This window comes from Ammospiza caudacuta, chromosome 15 (assembly GCF_027887145.1).
Source record: "Ammospiza caudacuta isolate bAmmCau1 chromosome 15, bAmmCau1.pri, whole genome shotgun sequence".
In the NCBI taxonomy this organism is placed as follows: Eukaryota; Metazoa; Chordata; class Aves; order Passeriformes; family Passerellidae; genus Ammospiza; species Ammospiza caudacuta.
In genome coordinates this window covers 7140206-7166073 of record NC_080607.1, presented here as the reverse complement: position 1 = coordinate 7166073, position 25868 = coordinate 7140206, and the positions used below count along the sequence as shown (strand labels likewise).

At 52.9% G+C, this 25868-nt stretch overlaps 1 protein-coding gene across 2 annotated transcripts; it reads left to right on the top strand.

Annotated features, from left to right (window-relative positions):
- Positions 1 to 52: 52 nt before the first annotated feature.
- Positions 53 to 20751, top strand: ZNF341 (zinc finger protein 341). 2 transcript variants are annotated; one of them, XM_058814888.1, is made up of 15 exons: positions 53 to 83; positions 3804 to 3914; positions 4959 to 5146; positions 6215 to 6367; positions 7318 to 7551; positions 8750 to 8945; positions 9576 to 9660; positions 10636 to 10826; positions 12088 to 12275; positions 13221 to 13429; positions 15993 to 16089; positions 17258 to 17390; positions 18146 to 18257; positions 19033 to 19103; positions 20252 to 20751. In XM_058814888.1, exons 1-15 carry the CDS (start codon positions 53 to 55, stop codon positions 20749 to 20751), a joined length of 2499 nt encoding a protein of 832 aa, XP_058670871.1. The 2 variants fall into 2 exon arrangements, with proteins under 2 accessions (XP_058670871.1, XP_058670870.1); XM_058814887.1 differs by having other exon boundaries at positions 53 to 140.
- The last annotated feature ends 5117 nt before the right edge of the window (positions 20752 to 25868 follow it).

Below are 25868 nucleotides of genomic sequence, written 5' to 3'. Positions count from 1 at the left end.
GTAGCGGGCGGCGGGCGCCCCCTGGCGGCGCCGCTGCCGCCGCCGCTCCAAGATGGCGCAGGCGATCTTCGAGGCGCTGGAAGGTAACGGGGCCAGACCGGGGCCGCGCCGGGACCTCCCGAGCCGCGGCCACAGCCGGGGTGCGCGACCCCCGCTCCTCCGAGCTCCCTCCGTCCAGCGCCGCCGCCGCGCGGGTCGCGGAGCCGCGGTGGGGCCGCCCCGTGAGGCCCGGCCCGGCGCGGCGTGTGGCGCTCCCGGGAGCCCCGCGCTGCTCCCGCGCTGCTGCTCCGCTGCCCGCACCGCAGGCACGGCTGCAGCCCCCGCCACAGCCCCACGCCGTCCGCGGCTCCGTGCGGCGCCACTGTCACCTCCGGTCCCCCTGCCCTGTGCCACCTCCCGCCTGTGCGCCGCGGCATCCCCGAGCAGTGCCCGGAGCGCCGGGCAGCCTTCGTTAACCACGGGCCCTGGGCTCGGTGCGCCGCATCCCTACCCTGTGCCAGTGCCCGACGGCCCCAGGCATTCTGTGCTTTCCTTGTCCTGTCCCTGCTGCTCTAGGGCACCGCATCCCCACCCTGTCCCTGTGCGTGCTGCTCCTGGACGCTCCATCCCTATCCTGTGCGTGCTGCTCCTGGATATTCCGTCCCCATCCTGCCCCTGGTGCTCCAGGTCCTGTCACCTCCTTCCTTCTCCTGTGCCCACCGGAGCATTCCCATCACCGCTGTCTCCGTGCCCAGGAAGCAGCACCACCAATGCCCAGGGCACTGTCACCACCCCTGCACCTCCTGTGTCCCTGCATGCTGGGGTCCCCCATCCTCCCCCTGCCCCAGGGCTCGCTCTGCCTGTCCCACTGCTGTGCCAGGCTCTGTGCCAGCCCCTGGGATGGTGCCTGGGTGGGTGCTGGCCCCTGCATGTGTATTTTGAGGGGTGTGCTCTGGGCAGTGCCTGTTGCGTGGGTGAACAGGTTGTGCTCAGACACATCTCACTGTAGTGTTGGGACACTGCTACAGCCAGGTGCCATCCAAGGATGAGGTGCTGAGCTGTGGCATCTGACATTGGGCTGGGACTACTTTCTTTGCAGAGAAACTATTTCATAGGTATTAATTTCCTAAATTGGATTACAGAAGTATTTTCCTTTACATGACACCACTGCCTGGAAGGTGTGACATCGGGATTGTTACCTGTGCTTTTGAGTATCACCTGTGACCACAGCAGCAAAGAATAAATTTTTTTTTTCTCTATTTTGTCAGATTACTTGGTGCATTTGCCAGCACCCCCGTGTAGAAACAGGTCCCTATTTTCTCTCTGCAATCAGCTCCTCATTGTGTTCCTTTCCCTGCAGCATTCAGGACAGCAAAGCTTTTTAGCAAATTGAAAGAGTGGGGGTTTTTCAAGCCCGCAGCAATTGGCAGCTTTTAGTGCCTGAGCTTGTTTGTTTTGTCTTGTTGATTGGATTACAAGTCGATGGTGGCTTGGCATTCTTAGAGCAGCCTGGTGTCAGGGTGCTGCAGGGCACAGGTGCATTGTCACCTGTCACTAAAGCACCTAGTGCTCCTGTCAGAAAAAAAGGCTTTATCACAGGGACAAATTAGCACCTGGGTGACATGGACAGCCCTGCTTCATCTCCAGCTGAGAGAAATTTGAAAGGGAAGAAAAAAAGGGCAGATCAGTAGTCCTGTGCTTTTATCTTGGCTTCCCCAAATCACTTTGGTTTTGTCAGGCTCTGGGCACCTCGGGAGCTGGGATTTTTCAGTTCCATGGCTGAAGAGCATCCTGCAGGCAGGGCAGGATCCATCCAGAGCCTTCTCCTGGGCTCTGTGCATGGCTGTGAGTGGCATCCCTGTAACCAAGTACCTGCCAGCCTGGCTTCCTGGCTTGTTAGCCATCTCCTCAGGGGTTTCCCTCTGGGAAGTGTGCAGTTCCTCAGTGAAGTGCAGGGACTCTGATTGCCAAATAAACATTTCTGTTTTCCTGGGCCATTTCTCTCCATCGAGAGGCTGAGTGCAACCCTGCCAATGTTGCTGCATCATTGTGTTCAGGTCTGGCCTCTCCAGAAGCTTCTTCCCCCTCATGGCATCAAGGCAATTGTTTGGCTTTTTTCCTTGCAAGATCTGACTCTGTGCCAGAAGGAAACCCAGTTGCCCAGTGCCAGGCACACCAAGAGTGGCACTGTTTGTGCAGTCATGATTATCCCCATATTATACTTCACCTGAATTTTTGATCCTTTTTCCCCCTAGCTTATTTTTGCTGGAGAAGCTGCTGCATGCCCCTGTGTGCTTTAAGGTTGCAGTGCTCCCTTTGCAGTTGCCCAGAGGTTCTTTGTGCAGGGGGAAATGGTGAGTTTTGAGCAAGGCTCTGGCTGGAGTGAGGAACCCTCCCAAGCACTGTTCTGCCAGCAGGGCTGAGCTGCAGGGCTGCCTCCAGCTCTCCCTGCAAGCCAGGGCTTGCTGAACTGGACCTGCAGCTTTGCTGTGCCTGTGATCCGTGTGAAAGGCTGCCCACAGATGGCAGGGTGGGAATTTGATGGGAGTGTGGGATGTGCTGGGATCTGCTGCCTCCCAGCAGCTGCTTGTGCCCTTGGAGGGTGGTGCTGTGCTCTCTCCCAGGGACACGAGCAGGGGTTGCAGCATCTCCTCAGTGAAAGGATGAAAAAGTGTTCACAGAATCTTAATGTGACATGCGGGAGAAATGAGTAGTTAGGGTATCTTTGAAAGGCTCTAGTTTATTTGGGTACTCCCCACCATGAAGGGAACATTCCAGTTGTTCAGGAGAAATGTTAGGAGAGGAGCTTGGGGTACTGGATGCTCCTGCTGTGCTGGTCCCTTTTGCTGTGATCTGCTGTGGTGCTTCACTGTCTTTCCTTCTGCTGTCTGCTCTGAGCAACCTCCCCTCATCCCAGCACAGTCCTCACCTCACCGCTTAGGAGTGATCAGACCCACTGATTTTCCTTTCCCGTGGCACATAACTCTGAGTTCAGAGCTTTGCACTTTTGTTTTGCAAAGATCTGGAAGTGAAAAACCACCTAAGAACCCCCCAGGTTTCTTCTCTCCCTTAATCCACAAGATCTAACATACAACCTTGCTGTGCCATTTGCTTCCTTTGTGAGTTCTGTGTCATAAAAGAGTGATAGGAAGGAGTGGCAAAAATCACCCCTTTTTATCTCCCAAAATCAGGCTGTCCTTTGTGTCTTTACATCCAATTTCTAAATAGAGTGTGTCATGCTTAATCCACAATCCCAGGTTGTCTCCCTAGATGAGCAGTCCCAATCTTCTGTATTTATCTGGAATATTTTAAAACATTTTAGCTGTAGTGAAAAATGTTTGTGCTAAAGCAAGTAAGCTGGTTCTAATAAGAGATCTGAGTGTGTGTGTGTGCCCTGTGTCTGACATTTGTGCCACCTCTGCTGGGAGAGCTGCTGCACACAAGGATTTTGTGTGCCCTGAGCTCGGTGTCTGTGCTGCATCCCCAGGCAGTTCCAGCCAGGCCCCTGCCCTGTGACATCCCCACACTCCTGTGACATTCTCAGCTCTTTTCATACCCAGGATTATGAGCATCCTTCCTTTCTGCTTTGGTGCTGAAACCAAACCCCCTTTTGGCTTTCCCTGCCCTTCTTCCCTTCTCTTTTGCACCAAAGCAGTTCTGAAGACAGGTGGGTGTTGCTGTTGTGTGGGAGTTGGTGCTGTTGGAGGGTGACAAGGTGACAGTGGCTCAGGGGGGAGGGAGCAGCAGCTGGAGGCTGTCCCAGTGCCCAGACACCCCAGTGTGGCTGTGTTCAGCTCACCATCCATGCTTGTGTCTCCTTTCAGGGATGGATAACCAGACTGTGCTGGCTGTGCAGTCCTTGCTGGATGGCCAAGGAGGTGTCACGGACCCGTCTGCTCCCAATGTCAACTCCTCTGCAGCCATCCAGCCCATGGGTGAGTCCTGGTGGCACTGGGACACAGCACAGGGCAGGGGGGCTGCACAGCTCCCCTGCACAGCTGGCACAACAGCTGGGTGTGCAGGGTACTGCTGTGAGTGTTGTGAGCCCTCAGCAGGACCAGACTGAGCAGGAGGAAGGGACAAGTGCCCAAGCAAGCAATGATGTTTTGGAGACAGTCATGGCAACAGACTTGACCATGAGCTTCCAATAAAGGCACAAAGGGAGGGAGAAGCCACTGTGCCCACATCTAGTGCCTGTTACTGTTCATGTTTTTTATTTAATATCCACTCCTTCTCCTCTAGAGATGCTCCATTCCTGCAACACCTCTGTGTTAATGAATATGGGAACTGGTCATTGCTGTGCATGTGGACCCTCACAGTGCTGCACTAGAATGTGTTGGGTGGATGGGGAGTTACCCCCAAGGAGTTACACAGTCTGTGTCCCCAAAAAAGGTCAACTTCAGGCTGTGACTCAGACAGGGGAACAGCCTTGTGAGTCTGCTGGATGGAGTGCAAATGGTGTGTGGTTTGCTAACGCTGCAGATTTCAGCTGGGACTGGAACTGGGTTGTCTTCTTTCTGCTTCCAATGTCAGGCATAGGTGCCAAACCCCAGCAATGTTGTGGAGGGGTGTTAGGACAGTGCTGACAGTGACTCTGTGCCCTTATCCAAGGTACTTCTTGTGCTTTGTGCAGTCTGAGTTATAAAATCTGCCTCAGCCAGCGTAATGCTGATGCTTTGGCAAGAACAGCTTTGACTAAAAGCAGAGGGTGCTACAGGTGCAAGGTTGGTTGTTGCTGTATTTGGGATGAGAAGACAGACAGTGGAATTAGTGTGTCCCAGGGAGACATGGGGTTTGTGTGTGGGAGCAGGGCTGGGATGGGCTCAGTCACATCACTTGGCTTTAGGGACCGCTTGGCCCTTGCAGCTGCTCTGTCCTGCCAAGGATGTCCTTGAGGTGCTGAGATCCAAAGGTGGGTGCTGGCTGGAGCACTGGGGAGTGCAGGACAAGGCCTGAAGCTCTGCTCTTCCTCACTGCAGATGATGAAGACGTGTTCCTGTGTGGGAAGTGTAAGAAGCAGTTCAACTCCCTGCCTGCCTTCATGACCCACAAGAGAGAGCAGTGCCAGGGCAGTGCCCCATCCCTGTCCTCAGTGTCTCTGGCCACTAACACTGTGTACACCCCATCCATCACCTCAGTGCAGCAGGCTCCCAGTGCTGCCCGCCAGGTACCGTGTGCAGGCACAGGCTCTGTGCTCTGCTGCTGGGGTTTGGGGCTGGGGGGCATTGGGGTGATGGTTTTGGATCCAGTGGTGTCTCATGACTGAGCTCTTTTCTTGGAGGCTCAGCTGTTGTCCCTTTGTTGGCTTTTCACCTCATGGTTAAAGTGGGGCCCTCTGCAGTGAGGTGACACAGCAGGAGTGTCTGACAGCCTTTTTTCAGGACAGGACAGAAGGGGTTTCATGTTCTGTCTGTGTTGCAGCCAGACCTTGGCTCTACTGAGCAGCCCCAGTGTCAGAGCCTGGCCACAAACCTGGGGGCACTCTCACAGTGCTCTGCTGTCCCCTGGGCTGTGGTCTGGCTCATGGGCAGAAGTGGAGCAGCTCTGTCCCTGCATCCCTCCTCTCTCACTCTTGCAAATAAGGCAATGTAATGTGGTGTGATGAGTGCTGGGGGAATATCCCCTCTGGAGTAATTCTCATTCCCTAGAGAATCCTCCAGTGGGAGTCCCTGGTGCATGACATGTAATGTGCCTGCAGTTGTGGCTTCCAAAGTGCTTTCAAACCAGCTGCTTTTGCAAGTTAATGTAGTCCCAGTGGATGGTGCTTCTTCCCAGGGCTGTAAACACAGGTTATTTACTGCCAAGAAATTCAACAGCCTCCCTCCCCTGCTATAACCTGAGTCCAATCTTAAGAGATGAGCCTGACATTCACCATCTGAGCCAGAGCAGCTTCCCTGAGTTTTCCACCTTCCCTTGCTGGGACAGGCACCCAGGAGAGGCCTGAACTTGTCCGTGACCAGTTTGTCCTGCAGATCTTGTTTAATAACCCCTGACTTGCAGCCAGTGGCCACTTTCTGAGCCACTGTGATATTTTTTTCCTCCTTTCTGAAGAACATTTGTGGAGCTAAAAACTCCCATGGACTCAGCAGGAAGCTGCAGATAATTACTGTGGCTCACTGCTGACCAGAGGCAGTGAAAGCAGAGACCCTGAGGCTCAGGAAAAAGCAGTGTCACTGTTTTTTGGGTATTGTTTTGTCCTGTTGCTGCTTAACAGTGGATCTTTCTTTTCTTTCAGCAAATCTCTACGTACATCACAGTTCCCCCATCACCTTTGATCCAGACCCTGGTGCAGGGGAACATCTTGGTCAGTGATGAGGTGCTGATGTCAGCCATGTCTGCTTTCACCTCCTTGGACCAGCCCATGCCAGCAGTGCAGCCCCCAGTGCAGGTAAGGGGCACATGTGGATCCAGGCAGTCACGGGTAAAGCTCTCCCAGTTCCAGCCCCTTGGCCTTAGGAGTGACACCTTCCACTATCCCAGGCTGCTCCAAGCCCTGTCCACCCTGGCCTTGACCACTTCCAGGGGTACTGCCCACACTGCTGAGGATGCCAGTGCCCACAGCTGGGTCATGCTGGGCTTCTCATGCACCAGCTCTCCCAAGTCCTTCCCCTCAGGGCTGCCCTCAACCATTCACTGCCCATCTGTGCTTGGGATCACCCTGATCCAGGTGCAGCACTTTGCATTTGTTCTTGCTGAACTCCCTGAGGATCACACAGACCTCTCAGTCCTGTCCAGGTCCTTCTGGATGCCCATTCCTTCCCTCCAGTGCTTGGACTGCACCACAGCTTGGTGTTGCTCACAAACCCATCTGTTGCTGGATGCTCAGATCTTTGTCATGTGATCTCTCCAGCTTTTTTTGAGCCTCCATATCATGATTGGCTTCCAGGGCCCTTGTCAGCTTCCTCCATGGATTCCTCTCCTCCTGGGAGCTTTGTTTGGACTCTCCCCAGACTGGCTGGGCTGTATATGCTCTCCATGCTCTAAAAATATTCCTTGCAACCAGAAGGATTAAAAGCTTTAAAAACAAATCAATAAAGGGATGGGTTTTGGAGGAGGCCATGTGTACCTGCAGGTCATTCCAGGCCTGCAGCACAGTGTGGTCCAACCTGCCAGCTGGATATGCTGTGTTTAGCCAAGACATCCCTGCAGTTCCTGCAGACACATGGGGATGGGGAAGGTGTGAGGGAGCAGCCCCTCACTCTGCCAGCTGGATGTGCTGTGCTGTGCCAGGACATCCCTGCAGTTCCTGCAGACACATGGGGATGGCGAAGGTGTGAGGGAGCAGCCCCTCAGCTCGTGCTGCTGCATTTCCAACGTGCCGTGTGTCTCTGCTTGCAGAGCAGCATGAGTCTGCACGCCGGGGCCGGTTACCTGTCCCAGCCCCCGCCACCGCCGCCGCCCCCGCCGCCGCCCCCGCCGCAGCCGCCGCCTCCCCCGCCGAGCCTGGCGGCTCCCGGGCAGCCCGGCGGCGGCAGCGGCGTGGTGGAGGTGTACAGCGCCCCTGCTCCCATGGCAGCAGCCAGCACCGTGGAGATCCAGACCCTGGGCATGCAGCCCTACCCGCCCATGGAGGTAAGGCTGCTCCTAAGGATCTGTCCTCAGAGAATCACACAATGGGTTGGGTTGGAAGGGACCTTAAACTCATCCAGTCTTGGGGATGGACACCTCCCACTGGAGCAGATTGCTCCAAGCCCCATCCAATCTGGCCTTGAGGAATGTGGAATTACAGTGTGGGAGGAGGAGCTAGGTGATTTGGCAACAATTATTTTCTCTGGGAGAAGGCGGCAACAGGAGATCAGTAAGATGATGAGGATTCTGAGGAGAAACAGCTAACAGAGACAGAGGACAGGCTTAGGAGACCTGAACATTTGTTTCTGACCTGCATATGCTGGGAGTGAGGGGGTATAGAGGTGAGAGCCTCACCTTCTGTAGAAGCACAGAGCATCACACTGCACACTTCAGCTTGTGTGGAGAGAAGAATCCAGTCTAAATCTCAATGAGCTTGTCAAGGTGGCTTTTGCTAAATAGTGGCACAGGCAAGGTGTGGATTTACTGGTGGATCAGCTGTTTGCAGTCTCTACATTTGCACTGCCCTTCACAACAGGAGCTGCTGGGTGTGGCATCCTTACCTGTGTAACTGGAATCTGATCTGGAAGTGCCAGTGAACAGGAATGGATGGGGATGTTGGATAAATAATGGTCTGTGTTAATTTATCAGACTGGGCAGCAGCAATGCCTTTAAACTATCACCCCAGACTGGTCACTCTGTCTTTTAAGTGTTCTTTCCTAATACTGATGCTGACATAAACATCTGTGCTTTGGCACCTGGAGTTTCCTTGTGCCTTCCTTCCCTTCTGCAGTCCTGCCAGGACAGGCAGCAGGACCTGGAGGTCCCTGCTTCAGGATTGGTGTGAACCCACAGAGTTCCTTCCCTGATCCTTCTGGTAACCTGCTCCAGAGGGATGAGAGACTCTTCGAGGCATGAGGCACAGATGGGGCACAAGACAGCTCCCTCAGAGTGTTTCTTTGCTCCCTGTTCCTGCTGTAAGAATTTCTGGATGCTTTTGATGTTCAACAGGAGAGTTCCACATTGTGCAGGGTATCAGTTTTGGTTAGAGAGACATTGTTGGCCTGGTGAACCAGAAATTTGATCCAGTTTGGCAGAAGAAAAGTCAACCCAAGTGCAGCCTGGTGTGGATGGAGATGGAAGTTAGGGCATGGTGTAATTCTCTGTAGCAAACCTGTTCCACTGATGAACTGCCCTCTCACAGGTACCAAGCCAGTGTGTGGAAAGCCCAGTGTACCCCTCTCCCCCTGTGTACAGCCCTGGGAAGCAGGGCTTCAAGGCCAAGAGCACCAGTGCTGCCACCCCCCTGAGCAGTGCAGGGGGAGGCTCTGTGGTTGGCTTTGATTCCCCTGCTGCTGCCAAAACTCGCCGCTGCAAGAACGAGACTGGGCTGCAGGAAGGTGAGTGCCCTCCAGCCCCTGCCCTGAGGGTCACTGGGCTTGTCCCAGCTGGGCTGCAGGAAGGTGAGTGCCCTCCAGCCCCTGCCCTGAGGGTCACTGGCTTGTCCTGGGTGGGCTGCAGGAAGGTGAGTGCCTTCCATTCCCTGCCCTGAGGGTCACTGGGCTTGTCCCAGCTGGGCTGCTGAGCCAGGGGCTCCCTGAGGGGTGGCATTGGCTGTGCAGCTCTGGAAGGGGAGCACAAGGCCTTGCATGAAGTTGGTGGATGTGAACCTGGGGGGTTCACAGCACAGACAGAGCTGAGGCCCTTCCTCTCACTCGTGCTGTGTTTTTTCCCAATGCCCAGAGCACCTTTAAGGCTGGTGCTCTGTAGGTCCCTGGAAGGCAGTGGTTGATGCCTGAGGGGATGCCCTCCCCAGCAGACTGCACTGCTCAGGGTTTGTGGGGTTCTCTCAGGCTGTGTTAATGAATGTTTGTGCCCATGACCACTCCCCAGTCTGGCCAGGCAGATCTTATCTTCCTGTAAGCTCTTCAGTGGTCCTGAGCAGTCATGTCCTGGGCTGAGGGCCCTGTGAGCTGTGGGGACAGGGCTGTGCCACATGATCTCATTCCTGTGTGTGCTCTTCCTTTCAGGCAAACCCAAGTCCCCCAAGCTGAAGTGCACATACTGTGACAAGGCCTTTACCAAGAACTTTGACCTGCAGCAGCACATCAGGAGGTAACAGTGCCCTGCCCTGCACACAGCAGTGACTGGGCTGGGGCAGGGCACAGCTCTGCTGAGGGACTCTGTGCAGCCCAGTTTGTTATGTCCCAGAATCTGTGCTGCAATGGGAGGGATTCTTCTTTCTTCTCACCCTAGGATACCTTTTCCTCAGTGACTGGAGTAAAGGCTGTATCCTGGATCTAATCTTCATGCTGATTATGTGCTGGGACTAGAGGCTCATTTTCCTTGCTGATGAGACCTTGTCAGCTAAACCTTTTGTCACCTGATCACTGGAGTAGCAGCATTCTCACTGCTTGCCTCTGCCCTTCCCTTTCCTCTCCCTCCCTAGCAAGCTGCAGCCTTCCTGTTTGCTGCTGCTAGCAAAGTGTAAGCCAAGCTCAGGGTCTGTACAGGGAGCTCTAATCACAGAGCTTTTCCCTGGCAGGAGGAAGCTGAAATCTGCAGAGTTCTTTCCCCCAGTGGAGTTATCTGGACTCAGAACAGATGGGAAGGAGCAAGTGGTGGTTTTTGCACCTCTTCCCAGCCTGGACTCTTGACTTTCTCTTGAAGCAGAAGGGCAGAGTAGAAAAACCTTTTTGCTATAGACAAAGGAGAGCACATTCAGGCAGATCCGGGGGCTGCAAGCTAGAAAAGATGTGTGCAGGAGAGAGAAGGGTGACAGGGAAGGAAAGGCTTGTACCCTTGAGAAAATGATGAGGTCCCCAAGGTCTGTGCAGGGACCCTGATGTTGCTGCAGAGCTGTTTTCCTCTCCTGCTTCTTCCTTTGATCCCCTGTCATTCCCAGACCACAGGTGTTTTGTCTCTCATTTCCCCAGGCCTCTCACAATGCACTTCTCTGGTGAATCAGGTCTCAAAGCCCTGTTTGGTGTGTCCAGGTGTGATCAGCCCAGCACTGTCCTTGTCCCCACAGGCCCTGCCTGGGGGCTCCCTCCTGTCTCCACACTGCTGACCTGGTGCCTTGTCCTCCAGCCACACAGGTGAGAAGCCCTTCCAGTGCATCGTGTGTGGCCGTGCCTTTGCCCAGAAGTCCAACGTGAAGAAGCACATGCAGACCCACAAGGTGTGGCCTCCAGGGCTGGGCTGCACCATCTCCCGCAGCTCCATCACTGTGCAGGTCATGGCCCTGAACCCCAGCCAGCCTGAGGATGAGGAGAACACAGGTGTGGTGTGTGTGGGGCACAGCACTGGTGTGAGGAGGCTGCACCTCCACACAGGGAGGGAGGGGAGCCGTGTGTGCTGTCTGCATTCCTTGGTTGTGTTTAGCATCTCACACTAAAGTGGCATTTGCTCAGCTCCAGCTGGAAGCTGCATCATTTCATACCCCTGTGGTGGGTGCAGGTGCTGGTGGGGACAGTGGCTCCAATCTCTGTCCCAGTCTGTGCACAAACAGGGCCAGGTGTCTTCCCCTCCTCACTCCCTGGCAGCACAGCTTTGGCAGTGCACAAGCCACACCTGGCAGCTCTGGCCCAGGGGACACACAGCTGCTGGTTTGGCATAGCCCAGTGCTCTGGCTTTGCACTGTGCAGGTCTGGATGCCAGGCTGGATCTGCTCACAGTGGCCTGTAAATACCTGAGGCAGAGAAGAGCTCCTTGCTGGTGTCTGGATGCTCTTTCTGCTGGTGGCCTCAGACCTGGTAAGGGAGGGAATGCAGTGGCAATGTCATGTCTAGGACAAGGCACAACTGGGGCTCTGTTTGTGTTCATCATGGGCTGTGAACCACTGGCTGGATCTTACCTCCTGTCTCCTGCCAGGGGTGGGAGTAAATCTGGCTCTCGTTCACTGGTGGAGGCTGTGGTGGTGTTCACAGGGGTTTTAGGATGAGGAAGAGACAAGAATGTTGACTCTCTGTTTTAGAAGGTTTGATTTATTATTTTATGATATATATTATATTAAAACTATACTAAAAGAATAGAAGAAACGATTTCATCAGAAGGCTAGCTAAGAATAGAAAAGGAATGATAAAGGTTTGTGATTGACTGAGACAGTCTGAGACAGCTGGACTGTGATTGGCTATTAATTAAAAACAAGTACATGAGACTAATTACAGATCCACCTGTTGCATTCCACAGCAGCAGATAATCATTGTTTACTTTTTGTTTTTGAGGCCTCTCACCTTCTCAGGAGAAAAAATCCTAAGGAAAGGATTTTCATAAAACATGTCTGTGTCAGGAGGCCTGTTCTGACTGCTCCACAGAGCACAGTTATATCCCTGGAAAAAGAGAATGGGCTAGGGAGGGGAAGATGGAGTGGTCAGAGTCCTTAATAATCTGTCAACAAATTTTGTTGTGATATTTTTGTTAGTGGTATTCATGTGATCTGAAGAGCCTGTCTTTGAAGGGGAGGAAGGCCAGGCCTGGTGTGTGCTGGCAGCAGGGTGCCTGCAGAGCTGTCTCATGGCAGGCTGGGACTTTCCTCCCCAGGTTTGCCCCCCAGGAACGCGGTGCCCCCGGCCCAGGAGCTGAGCCCCTTGGAGGAGAGCGAGGCAGCCAAGCTGGAGGCCAAGCAGGTTGTCCTCATTGACAGCTCCTACCAGTGCCAGTTCTGCCCCAGCAAGTTCAACACCTACTTCCAGCTCAAGTCACACATGACACAGCACAAGAATGAGCAGGTAGGGACAGAGGGTGCCTGGCTGGGTGGCAATATTGGGATTGGCTCCATATAATGCACCTGTTATCGGGGTCTGACCTGAGCCTTTTGGTCTGCAGAGCTGCCAGTTCTTCACATGCAGCTCAGCTCTCAGGGTTGTAGCTGTGTGGTCTGGGTGGCTTTGAAAACTTTGAAAACTGAATGAGAAATTCAGCCAAGCAGGTTTGGGTGGCTAGAGAGGAAGCAAAGAGGTGAAGTGTGTCCAGTTCTGGGCCCTTCACATCCAGAAAGACATAGAGGTGCTGGAGCCTGCCCAGAGAAGGGCAGCAGAGCTGGGGAAGGGTTCTAGAGAGTAAGGCAGAGGAGAGGGGCTGAGGGAGCTGTGGAAGCTCAGCCTGGAGAAAAGGAGGCTCAGAGGGAACCTTCTCATTCTTCACAACTCCTGACAAAAGGGTGCAGCCCGAGGGGAGTCAGGCTCTGTTCCCACAAGGGACAGGACGAGAGGAAACAGCCCCAAGCTGTGCCAGGGGAGGTTCAGGTTGGACATCAGGAGGGATTGTTTTGCTGAGAGGGTTCTCAGGCAGTGGCCTGGGCTGTCCAGGGTACTGGTGCAATCATCCTCCCTGGAAGTGTTCAGTAACTGACTGCACTTGGTGTTCTCTCAGAGATTGGACTCACTGACCTTGGAGGTCTTTTCCAACCTTTATGATTCTGTGAAGTCCAAAATTTTCAGTGTAAGTGGCAGCTCTTGGGTCCAGGGGCAATCACTTTGGGGTGTTGTGGTCCCACCCACTGAAGTGCTTTCAAGCCCTCACAACTGCACCCCTCTGTCCCACCTTGCTTTCTCAGGGGTGTGCCCTGACAGTCTGTGCTTCTTTCCAGAAAAGAAGGCAGTTCTGCCTGTTGGCAGAGGCTTTCCCTACCTCTTTCCATGGTGAGCCTCTCCAGTTGCTCTCCCTTCCCCCAGGTGTACAAATGTGTGGTGAAGACCTGTGCCCAGACCTTCCAGAAGCTGGAGTCCTTCCTTGAGCACATCAAGAGCCACCAGGAGGAGCTGAGTTACCGCTGCCACCTGTGCAGCAAGGACTTCCCCTCTCTGTACGAGCTGGGCGTGCACCAGTACTCGCACAGCCTGCTGCCCCAGCACAGCCCCAAGAAGGACATGGCCGTGTACAAGTACAGTACAATCGCTGCTCACAAGGCTTGTAGGAGTGAGTGGGTGCAGAGCATGCTTGGTGGGACCTTAGAGGGGACAGGGGGCCCTGTGTCCAGTGGCTGTGATGCTTTTGGACACCCAGGTGGCACATGGGGGGGTTCCCTCCACCAGACTGCAAAGGCCAAGCACTTTGAATGCAAGGAGTCATTCTGAATGCAGGGAGTTGTGGTGGTGTTCACAGGGGTCCCAGGACCAGGGAAGAGATGAGAATCTTCATGATTTTATGATATATATTATATTAAAACTATGCTAAAGGAATAGAAGAAAGGATTTCTTCAGGAGTGAAAGAAGTGAAGTGGAATGATAATAAAATCTTGTGACTCTCCAGAGAGTCCAAGACAGCTGACTGTGATTGGCTATTAATTAGAAACAACCAACATTGGACCAATCAAAGATGCACCTGTTGCATTCCTCAGCAGCAGATAATCATTGTTTTTCTTTTCCTCTGAGGCTTCTCAGCTTCTCAGGAGAAAAATCCTGGCAAAGGGATTTTTCAGAAAATATTATGGCTATAGAGAGTCTCTTTGAATGACAGTGAAAAGCTGGGATTGGTTATATGGGAAGATCCTGTCACTGCAATTCTTCTTATCACCAGTCAAGAGTGAGATGGTGTCTGGGGTGACTTTATGATGCTGAATTGTATCCCCATTCATCTGTTTAGCCCAGAAATAAGTTTTGCACCTTTAAGACTGGTTCTGACAGTGAAGGGAGGGGGAGAGAAGTGCACAGTTTTTTTTTTCAGAAGCTGCACTCCTCCACAATCCTTCTCCTGGACAGTGTTTTGTGTGGAACGGACAGTGAGAGAGAGCTCTCCTTTGCTTTTAGTTTCTCTTCTGGCTGAGGCAGTGAAATTCCCAGGGAACCAGGACCCTAAACCAGGACAAATACACATGGCTGAACCTGCCCTGGGCTGGGTCAGAGAGCCAGGGAAGCTCTTCCCAACCTGTTTTCTATGATTCTTCACCTGCAGCAAAGGGGTTGTGGGTTGTTGTCTTGGTTTGGAAAGGCAGGTGTGTGCTAAGGAAGACAGGAGCCTCCCTTGAAATGGAAAATGTGAACCCCCTCCCTCCAAATTGCTATAACTTTTAAATTAAGGGGCTCTCAGGCAAAAAATATAGGAGCAGAAAATAGCAGTTCTTTAATAGGGAAGAAAATTAAAAAAATAAAATAAACAATGCAATAAACAAAACCAACACTGCCAGAGTCAGAACCCAACCTGACACCCTGTGGGTCAGGGTGGTGGCAGCAGTCCCATTGGAATTGTGGCTCAGCCCTCCTGCAGTGTCAGGGCTGGTTCTGCTGGAGCAGGGATCCTGCAGAAAGGTGCAGTCTCTTCCTCTGAGGATCCAGTGGCAGAGGCAGCTGCTGTTCCTCTGGGGAATCCAGTGCAGAAGCTGTGCTGGTGTTCCAGAACCTCCAGATTATATCCAGGTAGGAATGCTTGGCTCCTCCCTCTGGGCTCACATCTCCCAGTGGGATGCTGTAGTTCTTATCAGCCATGCAGGGACATTCAATAGCTGTTATCAGCAGATGTCCCCCTGGAGGGAGGAGTGATTGTGGAAGAGATAAGGCAAACTGCCCACTGACCAGAAGACAACTGCCATACAGATGGCAAAGAGAATAGATCTTGCCTTGCAGTGTGGAACAGTTGTAGAATCCGTGCTCAGAAAAAAGTTTCCTATCCCTTTGCTGCAAAAGGGTCTATTCCTTGGAAAGCTTCTCTACTCCTGTGGAGGGAAGGTGTGAGGAGTTCCACAAAGAGCTCCACATAGCTTTTGGAATGCCCATAGAAATGTTCAGGGGGACTAGGAAGCCCAGGAGATACTGGAGTCACTTAGGAGCTTCATGGAATAAATAGCTGCTAATTCTTGCCTAGACTATGGTTTCTAGTTATCCTTGCATTACAGAGCTTTGTTCTGCAGCTTGGTAGTGGGGATCCCTGAGACCAGAGCCCTGCTTGAGCTTGAGGAGGTTTTAGTGTGACCTAGGGAGAAGGGGTTTCACAGCAGGAGCAGGGTGTGAGTGCCTCTGTCCTCACTGCTGATGGTGCCTGTCCCAGTGCCTGCTGTCAGTCAGCTTTGGCAGAAACCCTGGCAGGATGTGTGACCCCTGCCATGCTGTGTCCCCACTCAGCTCCTTCTCTGGGGGCTGATGTCTTCAAGCAGTGAAGATGGAAGGAGGTGTTTGAAGTAAAGTGAAGTCCTTACCTAAGGCTAGATCCATCAGGAAGCAGTGTGGAATATGTGCTCAAGTCTGGCTGCTCCTATGGCAGTCTGTGGAAGGTGCACTAACATTTAAAGGCTTCTACACCCACTTTTCCAGCATCTCCCTCTCTGAAGGCTGCTAAGTGTGAGTGTGAACTGGCATGTGGGTTGCTGAGGTTTTAGAGCACCTGAGTGGTTATTTTGTGTATCAGTCCTGTCAAAGATCACCCTGGAAGGTGGCTGGGCTGGGCAGCTGTGCCTGTGCTATGGGGTGTGCTGCGGTAGCCTTGCTCACAGGCTCTGTCCTTTCCACGTGCAGGTGTGTGAAGTGTGTCAATAAATACTCCACCCCAGAAGCCCTGGAGCACCATCTGCAGACAGCAACGCACAACTTCCCCTGCCCCCACTGCCAGAAGGTGAGTGCTGACCATGGATGGTCAGCATGGCCTGCTGAGCCAGCCTGGACACCTGGCATGGGCTCTGAGGGGGACAGGAACCCTCAGCTCCATGAGTAGGAGCTTTGGATAGATCATGATGAAGCTTCACTTCAAAAAGTGAAGTTAACTCTGTGGGGAAGGTAGGAATTGCTGGGGATCCTTGCCCAGCCCATCCTACTGCTGGCTTTGGTGGGAGACTGGGCATCCCTCTGAGATGCTGCTCCTCAGCACAGAGTTACATAATTGACAGCAAGATTTCAGTTTATGGGTTTCTTAAAAAAAGTTTTGGCACTTTTTCTGTTTTGAATTTTGTTGGCTTTTGTTATTAAAGCCTTGTCTATTTCATTATACAATCCTGAAGGTTTTCACAGTGCATCCTTCCTGGGAAAGCAGTGACTGAGCTTCTTGCTCAGGTTGCCCTGACCAGCTGTGGCTGCCCCATCCCTGGAAGTGTCCAAGGCCAGGCTGAACAGGGCTTGGAGCAGCCTGAGATAGTGAAAGGTGTCCCTGCTTACAGCAGCAGGACTGGTTAATCTTTAAGATCCCTTCCAACCCAAATCATTCCATGATTCTTATGTATTTTGTCCTGGCTACACGCTCTCTGCCAGCTCTGTGATGTCCCATGTGTGGTGCCAGCTCTGAGCTGTGTGTTTGTGTCTTGCAGGTGTTCCCCCTGAGCTCTGTGTTTGTGTGTAGTAGATGTTCCCTCTGAGCTCTGTGTGTGTTCCAGGTGTCCCCCTGATCTCTGTGTGTGTCTGTGTGTTCCAGGTATCCCCCTGATCTCTGTGTGTGTGTTCCAGGTGTCCCCTGATCTCTGTGTGTGTCTATGTGTTCCAGGTGTTCCCCCGATCTGTGTCTGTGTGTTCCAGGTGTCCCCCTGATCTGTGTCTCTGTGTTCCAGGTGTCCCCTGATCTATGTCTCTGTGTTCCAGGTGTCCCCTGATCTCTGTGTGTGTGTGTTGCAGGTGTCCCCTGATCTCTGTGTGTTCCAGGTGTCCCCTGATCTGTGTCTGTGTGTTCCAGGTGTCCCCTGATCTCTGTGTGTGCGTGTTCCAGGTGTCCCCTGATCTCTGTGTCTGTGTGTTCCAGGTGTCCCCTGATCTCTGTGTGTTCCAGGTGTCCCCTGATCTGTGTCTCTGTGTTCCAGGTGTTCCCCTGCGAGCGGTACCTGCGCCGCCACATCCCCACGCACGGCGGGGGCAGCAAGTTCAAGTGCCAGATCTGTAAGAAGTTCTTCCGGCGGGAGCACTACCTCAAGCTGCACGCCCACATCCACTCGGGTATGGCTCCCTGCTGCCAGTGCTCCCCACTCTGTGCCACAGCCCTGTGCCCTGTGCCCTGGCAGCAGGAGTGACACAGTCATTTGTGGTAAATGTGGTTTCAGATCTGTGGGTTGGGTTCAGCCTGCACTCATTAGAAATGGGGGACACAGGGGGCTTCCCCACTTGCTGTGCTGGCCCTGAAGAGCAAGACCAGTTTGCAGCACAGATTGTGCTCATCCATTTATTATTTTATTGAGAAGCAGCTGAGGGATTTAGGGTTGTTCAGCCTGGAGAAAAGGAGGCTCAGGGGAGACCTTATCACTGTCTACACCTCCCTGACAGGAGGCTGTGGCCACGTAGGCATCACGCTCTTCTCCCAGGCAACCAGCAACAGGACAGGAGGAGACAGCATAAAGCTGTGCCAGTTTGACTAGGGGAAGTTTAAGCTGGAAGTTTAGACTGGACATCAGGAAGAATTTCACAGAAGGGGCGATTGGGCACTGGAATGAGCTGCTCAGGGAAGTGGTGGAGTCACCCTCCCTGGAGGTGTTTGAGAAAAGCCTGGATGTGGCACTCAGTGCCATGGTCTAGTTGACAAGGTGGTGTTATAGATTATAAGTTGGACTCTGTGATTTCAAAGATGTTCTCCAACCAAATTCTGTGTGATTTATCCATAGTGCAGGGCAGTTTCTGGTGTGGCCCAGCTGGCCTGTCCTGGCCAGAGCAGCCTGTGTGGCTGCAGTGTCCCTGAGGCCTGCTCTATTCCTCCCCAGGTGAGAAGCCCTTCAAATGCTCGGTGTGTGACGCAGCGTTCAACCGCAAGGACAAGCTCAAGCGCCACATGCTCATCCACGAGCCCTTCAAGAAATACAAATGTCCCTTCTCGTATGTAGTGTGCCTGCACATGGCAGCATATCTGACTGGGGTTCTGGGAGGGGGGAATGTGTCCTGCAGGTGTCCTAGGGGACACTGTGGCACCTGCCAGGCTGCCTGGGGAGGTTGGAATGCTGTGTGCTGTTGAACTGGGAACCCAAGAGTCTCAATTCTTTGTCACTGACTTCCTGTAGGGCCACATTTTATTGCTTCATCAGCCTTGTAAAATAACTGCTACCTTCATGGGAGGCCTGGGCGAGCACTAGAGAGAGAAAGAGCATTATTTGACTGCAGAGATTCCTTGGATGATGAGCTCTCACTCAGTGTCACAAAATCATGTGACATGCTTTTGTCATACCCAAAAGCATGTGACAACATAGGACCTAATGTAGAAGCCAGAGGAACCAAGTTTTGAAAGGTGCAGTCCCAAATGGACTTGCTGAGATAGCCCAAGCTGACTGGCTTCTCCTTGCTCCAACCAACCTCCTTCCAAAATGCTTCTGTCTCCAGCTGGGATCTTGAACCTGCTGCATTTTAGAGCATTCATAGTGAGACACGGAGCATGTGTAGTTTAGGAGAAGCCACATGTCCCTGTGGCAGCCTGTTTAGTTCTTGCCCCTCCCAGAAAGGCTGAAATAGTGGAACCCCTGCTGAGGCTGCACCAAGAGAAACATCCAGGTGCTGCTAAGGAGAAAGGCCATGGATGTCTTTGTGATCTGGGATCTGTCTATGCATTGCTCCTCAGCTGGTTCCCACATCTCACCAGCATGTTTTGTTGTTGTTGCAGAAGCCACACAGGCTGCAATAAAGAGTTCAACAGGCCTGACAAGCTGAAGGCTCACATTCTGTCCCATTCAGGTGAGTGGTGGGAATGCAGTCACTGGGATTCCCTGTGGTGCTGTAGGAGCATGTGACAGAAGGATTAAACCTGGGAAATAAAAATCAGCTTTAGATTTTTTTTCTCTCTGCAGGCCTGTTTAAGTGAGTGTCTATTCAGGGTTATGTCTAAGCTTTGGGCTGGTTTCTAGGACAATATAATCTGTAGGCAGGGCCTGCAGATGAGACTCAGGAGCTGAGCTGGATTATTTGTTCTGTTTGCTATCAAGTGAATATTCAGAGTGCTCTGTCCACTCCTCCCCAGTCCCACCTCACATGCAAAAGAAAATCTCATGGCATTTGATTCCCTTCTAAAAATGATGCTCACAATTCTAATAAAGACAAATAATTTACTCCCATGTCCCAGGGGAACAATCAGACTTTTATGTCTTGGGGTAAAAGGAATATCTTTCCTTGTGCCCAAAGCCCTGCAGGGTGGGATCAGATGGGATGGGCTGATAGTGCAGTCATGGGCTCTTTCAGAGTGTACATTCCCATTTTTTGGAGGGGAAAAAAAGTGACAATTTCTTTATTTACTAAATACACTTGAAAAAATACTTCAAGATTGTTTTGCATTTTGTATCACAACTCACTTGACATGTTTTTCTGGTGCTATTTTAATGCTCTTGAGGCAAGAATATTTATTTGCAGTGTGCAGCTTCTTCCTGAGGGACAGTGAAGGGACAGGCACTGATCTCTGCTCTCTGTGACAGTGACAGGACTGAGGGAATGGCTGGAGCTATGTCAGAGGGGTTTAGGTTGGATACCAGGGAAAGGCTCTTCCCCAGAGGGTGCTGGCACTGCCCAGGCTCCCCAGGGAATGGGCACGGCCCGAGGCTGCCAGAGCTCCAGGAGCTGCCAGGGATGCCCAGGGTGGGGCTGTTGGGGTGTCTGTGCAGGGCTGGGGCTGCCCTGGCTGATCCTGGGGGTCCCTCCCAGCTCAGGACATTTGATGACTTTACAAAGTCACGAGTGGTTATGGTTAAACACAGACATTGAAGCTGTAACCACCCCGCTTTACTGTGTGTGGCACAATCTCCTCCCATTGATCAGGGAGCACCTCCTTTCAGGAGCCAGAGCTGTCCCCCTGGGGGGATGGCTGGGTGTAACTCATCTCCCTCTGCGTGCAGGGATGAAGATCCACAAGTGCCAGTACTGTAACAAGTCCTTCAGCCGCCGCGCCCACATGGTGGAGCACCAGCGCTCGCACACCGGCAACTACAAATACCGCTGTGCCACGTGCAGCAAGGGCTTCACCCGCCACAAGTACCTGCGGGAGCACAAGTGCCGCCTGGGCTCGCCCAAGGACAAGGAGCTGCAGCTCAGGAAGGCGCAGAAGAAGCGGGCGGGGCGGGGCCGCAAGGCGGGGCTGGCCCTGGGGCTGCCCGAGCTCAAGGACGGCGCTGCCGGGGACAGCTCCCCCGAGAGCGGCCCCAACAAGGAGCCCTTCCAGGAGTCGGATGCTGTGCTGTCCATCGTGGTTGGTGGGTCAGGAGCTGCAGACCCTGGGCTGGTCCCAGGGCAGCCCAACAGCATGGGCTCCGACCTGGCCCTGGCAGAGCTGCAGACAGCCTCGGAAGGGCCCTGCACCATGCTGGCTGTGCCTGTGTACATCCAGACCTCCGAGTGACAATGCCCAGAGCCACCGTGTGGCTGGGGGCTGCTGCTGGCACTGTCCCACTTGGTGCTCAAGTTTATCCCTGTGGAAAAGACCAAAGCTCTTCTGGGGAGGTAGATGGATATGGGAGGGAATGGCTTCCATCTCCACTGGTTCTTCCCATCCTTGGGCAGAGGACTGCTTGGAGGCCACTAATGCCTACAAGGCACTGAAGAGGGTGGCTCCATTATTTCTTGTCCCTCTGTACCACGGGTCAGCTTAGGGCAAGAAAGACAAAGATCCCTGAATCAGGGAAGAAGAAGGACCATGCAAACTTGCAACAAACAGAGCTGCTGAAATCAGGTGGCTTTGCAAATCACAGCCTGTCCCATCTGTGGTTTTTCTGGCCTAAAAACTGTATTGCCCAGTATTTGGGTGGCCCTTCTGAGAGCAAACATCCTTCCTAGTGGAAGCAAGTTCATCCTGAGATCCTTTGGGAACACTGTTCAGAAATCCCCTGATAGACTTCTGTCTGGTATCTTCTCTCTGTCTGTCTCAGTAGAAAGATCACCGTGTCTGTACTACAAGTTATAAACACCCTGGACCTCACCTGTGGAGTCAGTGTGTTGGGGGGAGTGGTGGATGATGCTCCTCTGTCTGGGTACTGATCTCTCCACAGTGTTCATGGTTTTTCCCCAGATCCAGGGATTTCTGAGTGCCTTTGACATCAATGAGTCAATCCCTGGGAACAGTTCAATGTGAGCCCTCTGTTCACTAAGGGCTGGGTGAGGTGACCTGGCCAGGTCACACAGGAAACCTGTGATGCCTCCAGGAGCCAATGTCCCAGTGTCAGCTCTGGGCCAGGTGCTGCAGAAAGCTCTGGCAGCTGCGTCTATATTCCCTCTGCTCAGTGCTTGTCAGCAGTTTCATGGGGAGTTGGTGTGGTTCAGCAGCAAGGAACTCTGGTGTCACTAGGACATTTGTTGTCCTCTTGGCTTCTCTGATTTCCTAAGCAGGAGTCCCAAAGCCAGAAACTGAGAATTCCCATTGTGCAGGGGTGGGTCTGGAGCCCAGGCAGGGGTGCTGCTGCCTGCTCCAGTGCCCTGCCAGGCTCCTTGTCCCTGTACTGCCCCCAGCCTCTGCTTTTGCACTGCCACAGCCTGCACTGGCTTCAGGGCAAGGATCTGCACCCACACCTGCTCATCCCTGCTGGGATGTGTGTCCCCATGCTCTGCTCTCCCTGCTCCAAGGGGAGGGCAAGCCAAGTTGAGCTTTCCCAGTTTGTGTGATGAGCTGCTGAGGTGTCTGTGGCTGCAAAGGGCTGCATTCCCAGCCTGCTTATCCAGAGTTCAGTCAGTCCTGGCTATGGAAATCCTGGCAGGGTTCAGTCAGTCCTGGGTTCTGGAAATCCTGGCAGGGTTCAGTCAGTCCTGGGTTCTGGAAATCCTGGCAGGGTTCAGTCAGTCCTGGGTTCTGGAAATCCTGGCAGGGTTCAGTCAGTCCTGGCTATGGAAATCCTGGCAGGGTTCAGTCAGTCCTGGGTTCTGGAAATCCTGGCAGGGTTCAGTCAGTCCTGGGTTCTGGAAATGCTGGCAGGGTTCAGTCAGTCCTGGCTATGGAAATCCTGGCTGTGTCTGGGACTCTGTGCTGCTCTGGCCACTGCAGCAGTCAGCCCAGCATTACTGGTCAGACTGGTCTGATCCAACCCAGTTTTTGACCTCAAGGTGTTCCTGTCTCCTTCCTTAATTCTTAAATTCTTAAAACCAGCAGCTTGCAGAGGGCTGTACACTGTGCTTCCTGAGTGCTCTGTGTAATGATGGCTTACACTGTCACTGCTGGGACACTGTCACACGGTCACAGTCTGCATAGGTCTGCCACCAGTTCACTTCCTAACTTAATTTCTGCTCATTTCACTTTTTTGATGCTGTTTGTGCACCTCCAGCTGTTGGTGGGTGGGAGGAAATGGAGCTCAGGGCTTCCAGGGGAGGCTGGGAGAAGGGGTTGTTGAGGATTTACATGAGGTTAAGGAGAAGTCTTGTCCCTGCCTCATAGAAGGGGGTGGAGAAGGTGGAGCCAGGCTGCAGGGGTGCACAGGGATGGGAACAGAGGTGATGGGGATGTGGTGAAATGTGGCAACTGCCAGTACTTAAAGGGACTTTTCACAAGGGCCTGGACAAGGGGGAATGGCCTCAAGCTGATGGAAGATTTAAATGTGATATTAGGAAGAAATTCTCCCCTGTGAGGGTGCTGAGGCCCTGGCACAGGGTGCCCAGAGCAGCTGTGGCTGCCCCTGGATCCCTGGCAGTGCCCAAGGCCAGGCTGGACAGGGCTGGGAGCATCTGGGACAGTGGAAGGTGTCCCTGCCATGGCAGGGGGTGGGATAAGATGATTTTTGGGGTCCCTTCCAACCCAAACCACTCTTTGATTCCATGATCTGAGTCAGTACAAGGAAGGAGCCTGCAGAGATGTCCTGAGACCTCATCACCAATTTTCACAGAGTATCCTGTCCTGGGTGGATGTGCTTGGCATGAGCTGACTGGGCTGGGGACATCGAGGTGGTCCTCCTTAGGTGTGCCCATGCTTCTGTGAAAGCTCCTGTCTGTTTGAAGGGCTTTTTATTTACCCACAGTTTTTGTTTTACCCTGCTCTCCCAGGAGGGGAACAGGATCAGGAAGCAGTTGGCTAAATACACATTTCCTATTTCCCTCCCCTCTGTCCCTCTGTAGGTGTCATTTTGTGTCCTGTGCACTCAGGTCTATTTTGGGGTGCTGATGTGTGGGTGCAGCTCCTCCAGCTCACAAGCCCTGTCTGAGCTGGTGTCACTGGGACATCTGCTGTCCTGGCTTCTCTGATTTCCTAAGCAGGAGTCCCAAAGCCAGAAACTGAGAATTCCCATTGTGCAGGGGTGGGTCTGGAGCCCAGGCAGGGGTGCTGCTGCCTGCTCCAGTGCCCTGCCAGGCTCCTTGTCCCTGTACTGCCCCCAGCCTCTGCTTTTGCACTGCCACAGCCTGCACTGGCTTCAGGGCAAGGATCTGCACCCACACCTGGCCTGCCCTTTCCAAATGCTGCTTTCCCCCAGCTCAGTGGGATGCTGGAACCCACTGGGGATGGGAACAGAGCCACCCAGCTGCCCTGAGTGTGGCTGCTGAGGGACACAAGGCTGGGGACTTACCCTGACACACCTGTGGGACACCTGTGGGACACCAGGGCTCAGAGATGCCACCCTGGGTGTTTGATAGGTGTTTGCATATGGGGTGGTGTTGAACCAGAACAAGTGTTATCCTGAGCAAAATGATTGTCCTCTTGGGGTAAACCTTGGAGTGATTGTTCTCCCTGCCCTGCTTTTGTCCAGCTGCCTCAGCTCCTGCAAACTCAGATGTCTACAAGCTCTTCCATTTGCTGCAGGGAGGATTTCTGCCCAAATTCCTTTTGTTTCTGTTTCCCTGGCAGAGCCCTGCCCATGGGCTGGGGTGGATCAGAGGTGCTCAGGGCACTGGTTTTCTCCCTGTGTCCTGGGTGTGGGGGTCCCAGTTGTGGGTTTCTCTGGCTCTGGATTGAAGGCACTTGAGACAGTAATTCATGTTGGGACTCAGGTGTTTATTATTTCTTATCAGTAAAACAGTTTCACCAATGTGAGTTCTGCAGCTTTTCGTTAGAAGGCACAAAACGGCAACAATCTCTTGGTACAAGGGCTTTTAAAGCTAAACTGTCCAATTAAGAACTGACACCTGGATTATTTCCCCTTTTAACCCAATAACTGATCCCACAGAACTGCAATGGGGGCTTTCCTGCCCAATTACAAAATGCCACCAAACCCATGGAGAAGGAGGAAGAAGCAGCATGAAGAAGAAACCCAGGATGACACCCTGTGCCCTCCATCTTGCTTCCATGCACAACACACTAAAAATCCCAAAACCTCAATTTCTCACCAAGTGATACACCTACACTGCTCTCTATAATGTTTCACACTTTTGTGAATTCCAGTCTATTCTGGAGTTTAGGAAACTTTCTCCATGAATGAGGGTCAAAGTCAGTGCTGCCCTGGGGGTCAGGGCACCCCAGAGCAGACACAGAAATATTCCCTGGGCCCTGGGTTTCCACACCTGGGCACTGCTGTTTTCTTTACAACCCCAGCTCCAGAAGCATCTTTTGGAAGCATTTTCTGGAAGTTCCCAGGAGAACCCCAGCACTAGAGCCATGCCCGGGGAGAAGTGAATCAGAGCAAAGGTCTGTGGTGCTCAGTGACAGCAGATACTTGTGAGAGAGGAAGCAAAGGGCACTTAAAAGCCATCTCTACTGTGTCCTCCTCAGCCTCCAGTGCTGTCAGCAGGAGCTTTCCTGCCCTGGCAGTGTTTCCATCAGCCTCAGTGATTTTTTCTGTATATTTGCCTTTCCCACCCACCTGCAGTTTCAGGGAGGTGGAACAGGGCAGGAGCCGTTACAGGGCTCTGTTGCTCAACTCCCACCTGCTACGTAGGACATTTTTTGTGTTTCCCAGAGCAGTGCTTTTCCCTCTTTCTCAGGGCACAAAAAAGCTCTCTAACCCAACCAGCATTTGTTTGGGTCATTTTCCCTCTTTTCCATGTGATGTGTGATATTCCAGCCCTGCTCCAAAGAAGTGATCAATTTTCTTGGGTGATTTCCAGCGCCAAACATTATTATTGTCTAAGTCTGTTATTAATTATCTGTTGTCACAACCCTGCTGTGACTGGAGATGGGGGTTTATCACTTTTACAGGTGATTGAGGCCAAGCACAGAGAAAGAGAAATCAAAAGTATCCAGTTGTCAGCAGGATGAGGGACTCAAGACTTGATTTCCTCATGGGATTTTGTCTGTAGGTATTTCTGTCTGTGAAATGATGGATTCCATTACGGAAGGTCCATGCTGCCCCCACAGCTCAGAGCATGTGCTTTATGTGTCCAGGAAATGAGCTCACAGTGAGTCACCACCCACTAAACATCCCTGCTGGTAATTGTGGATTTAAACACTTGCCTCTGTACAGTTGGCACACCGGAAAAGGAAGTTTGAAAGAATAAACATCTCGACACTGGAGCAAGCTTGAGGGGTACACAGAGGGGAGTCACCCTGGCCGTGGGGATGGGTGCTGGAGGAGGGGATTGGCACTGACTCCAGGCTTTGCTCCCCTGGGC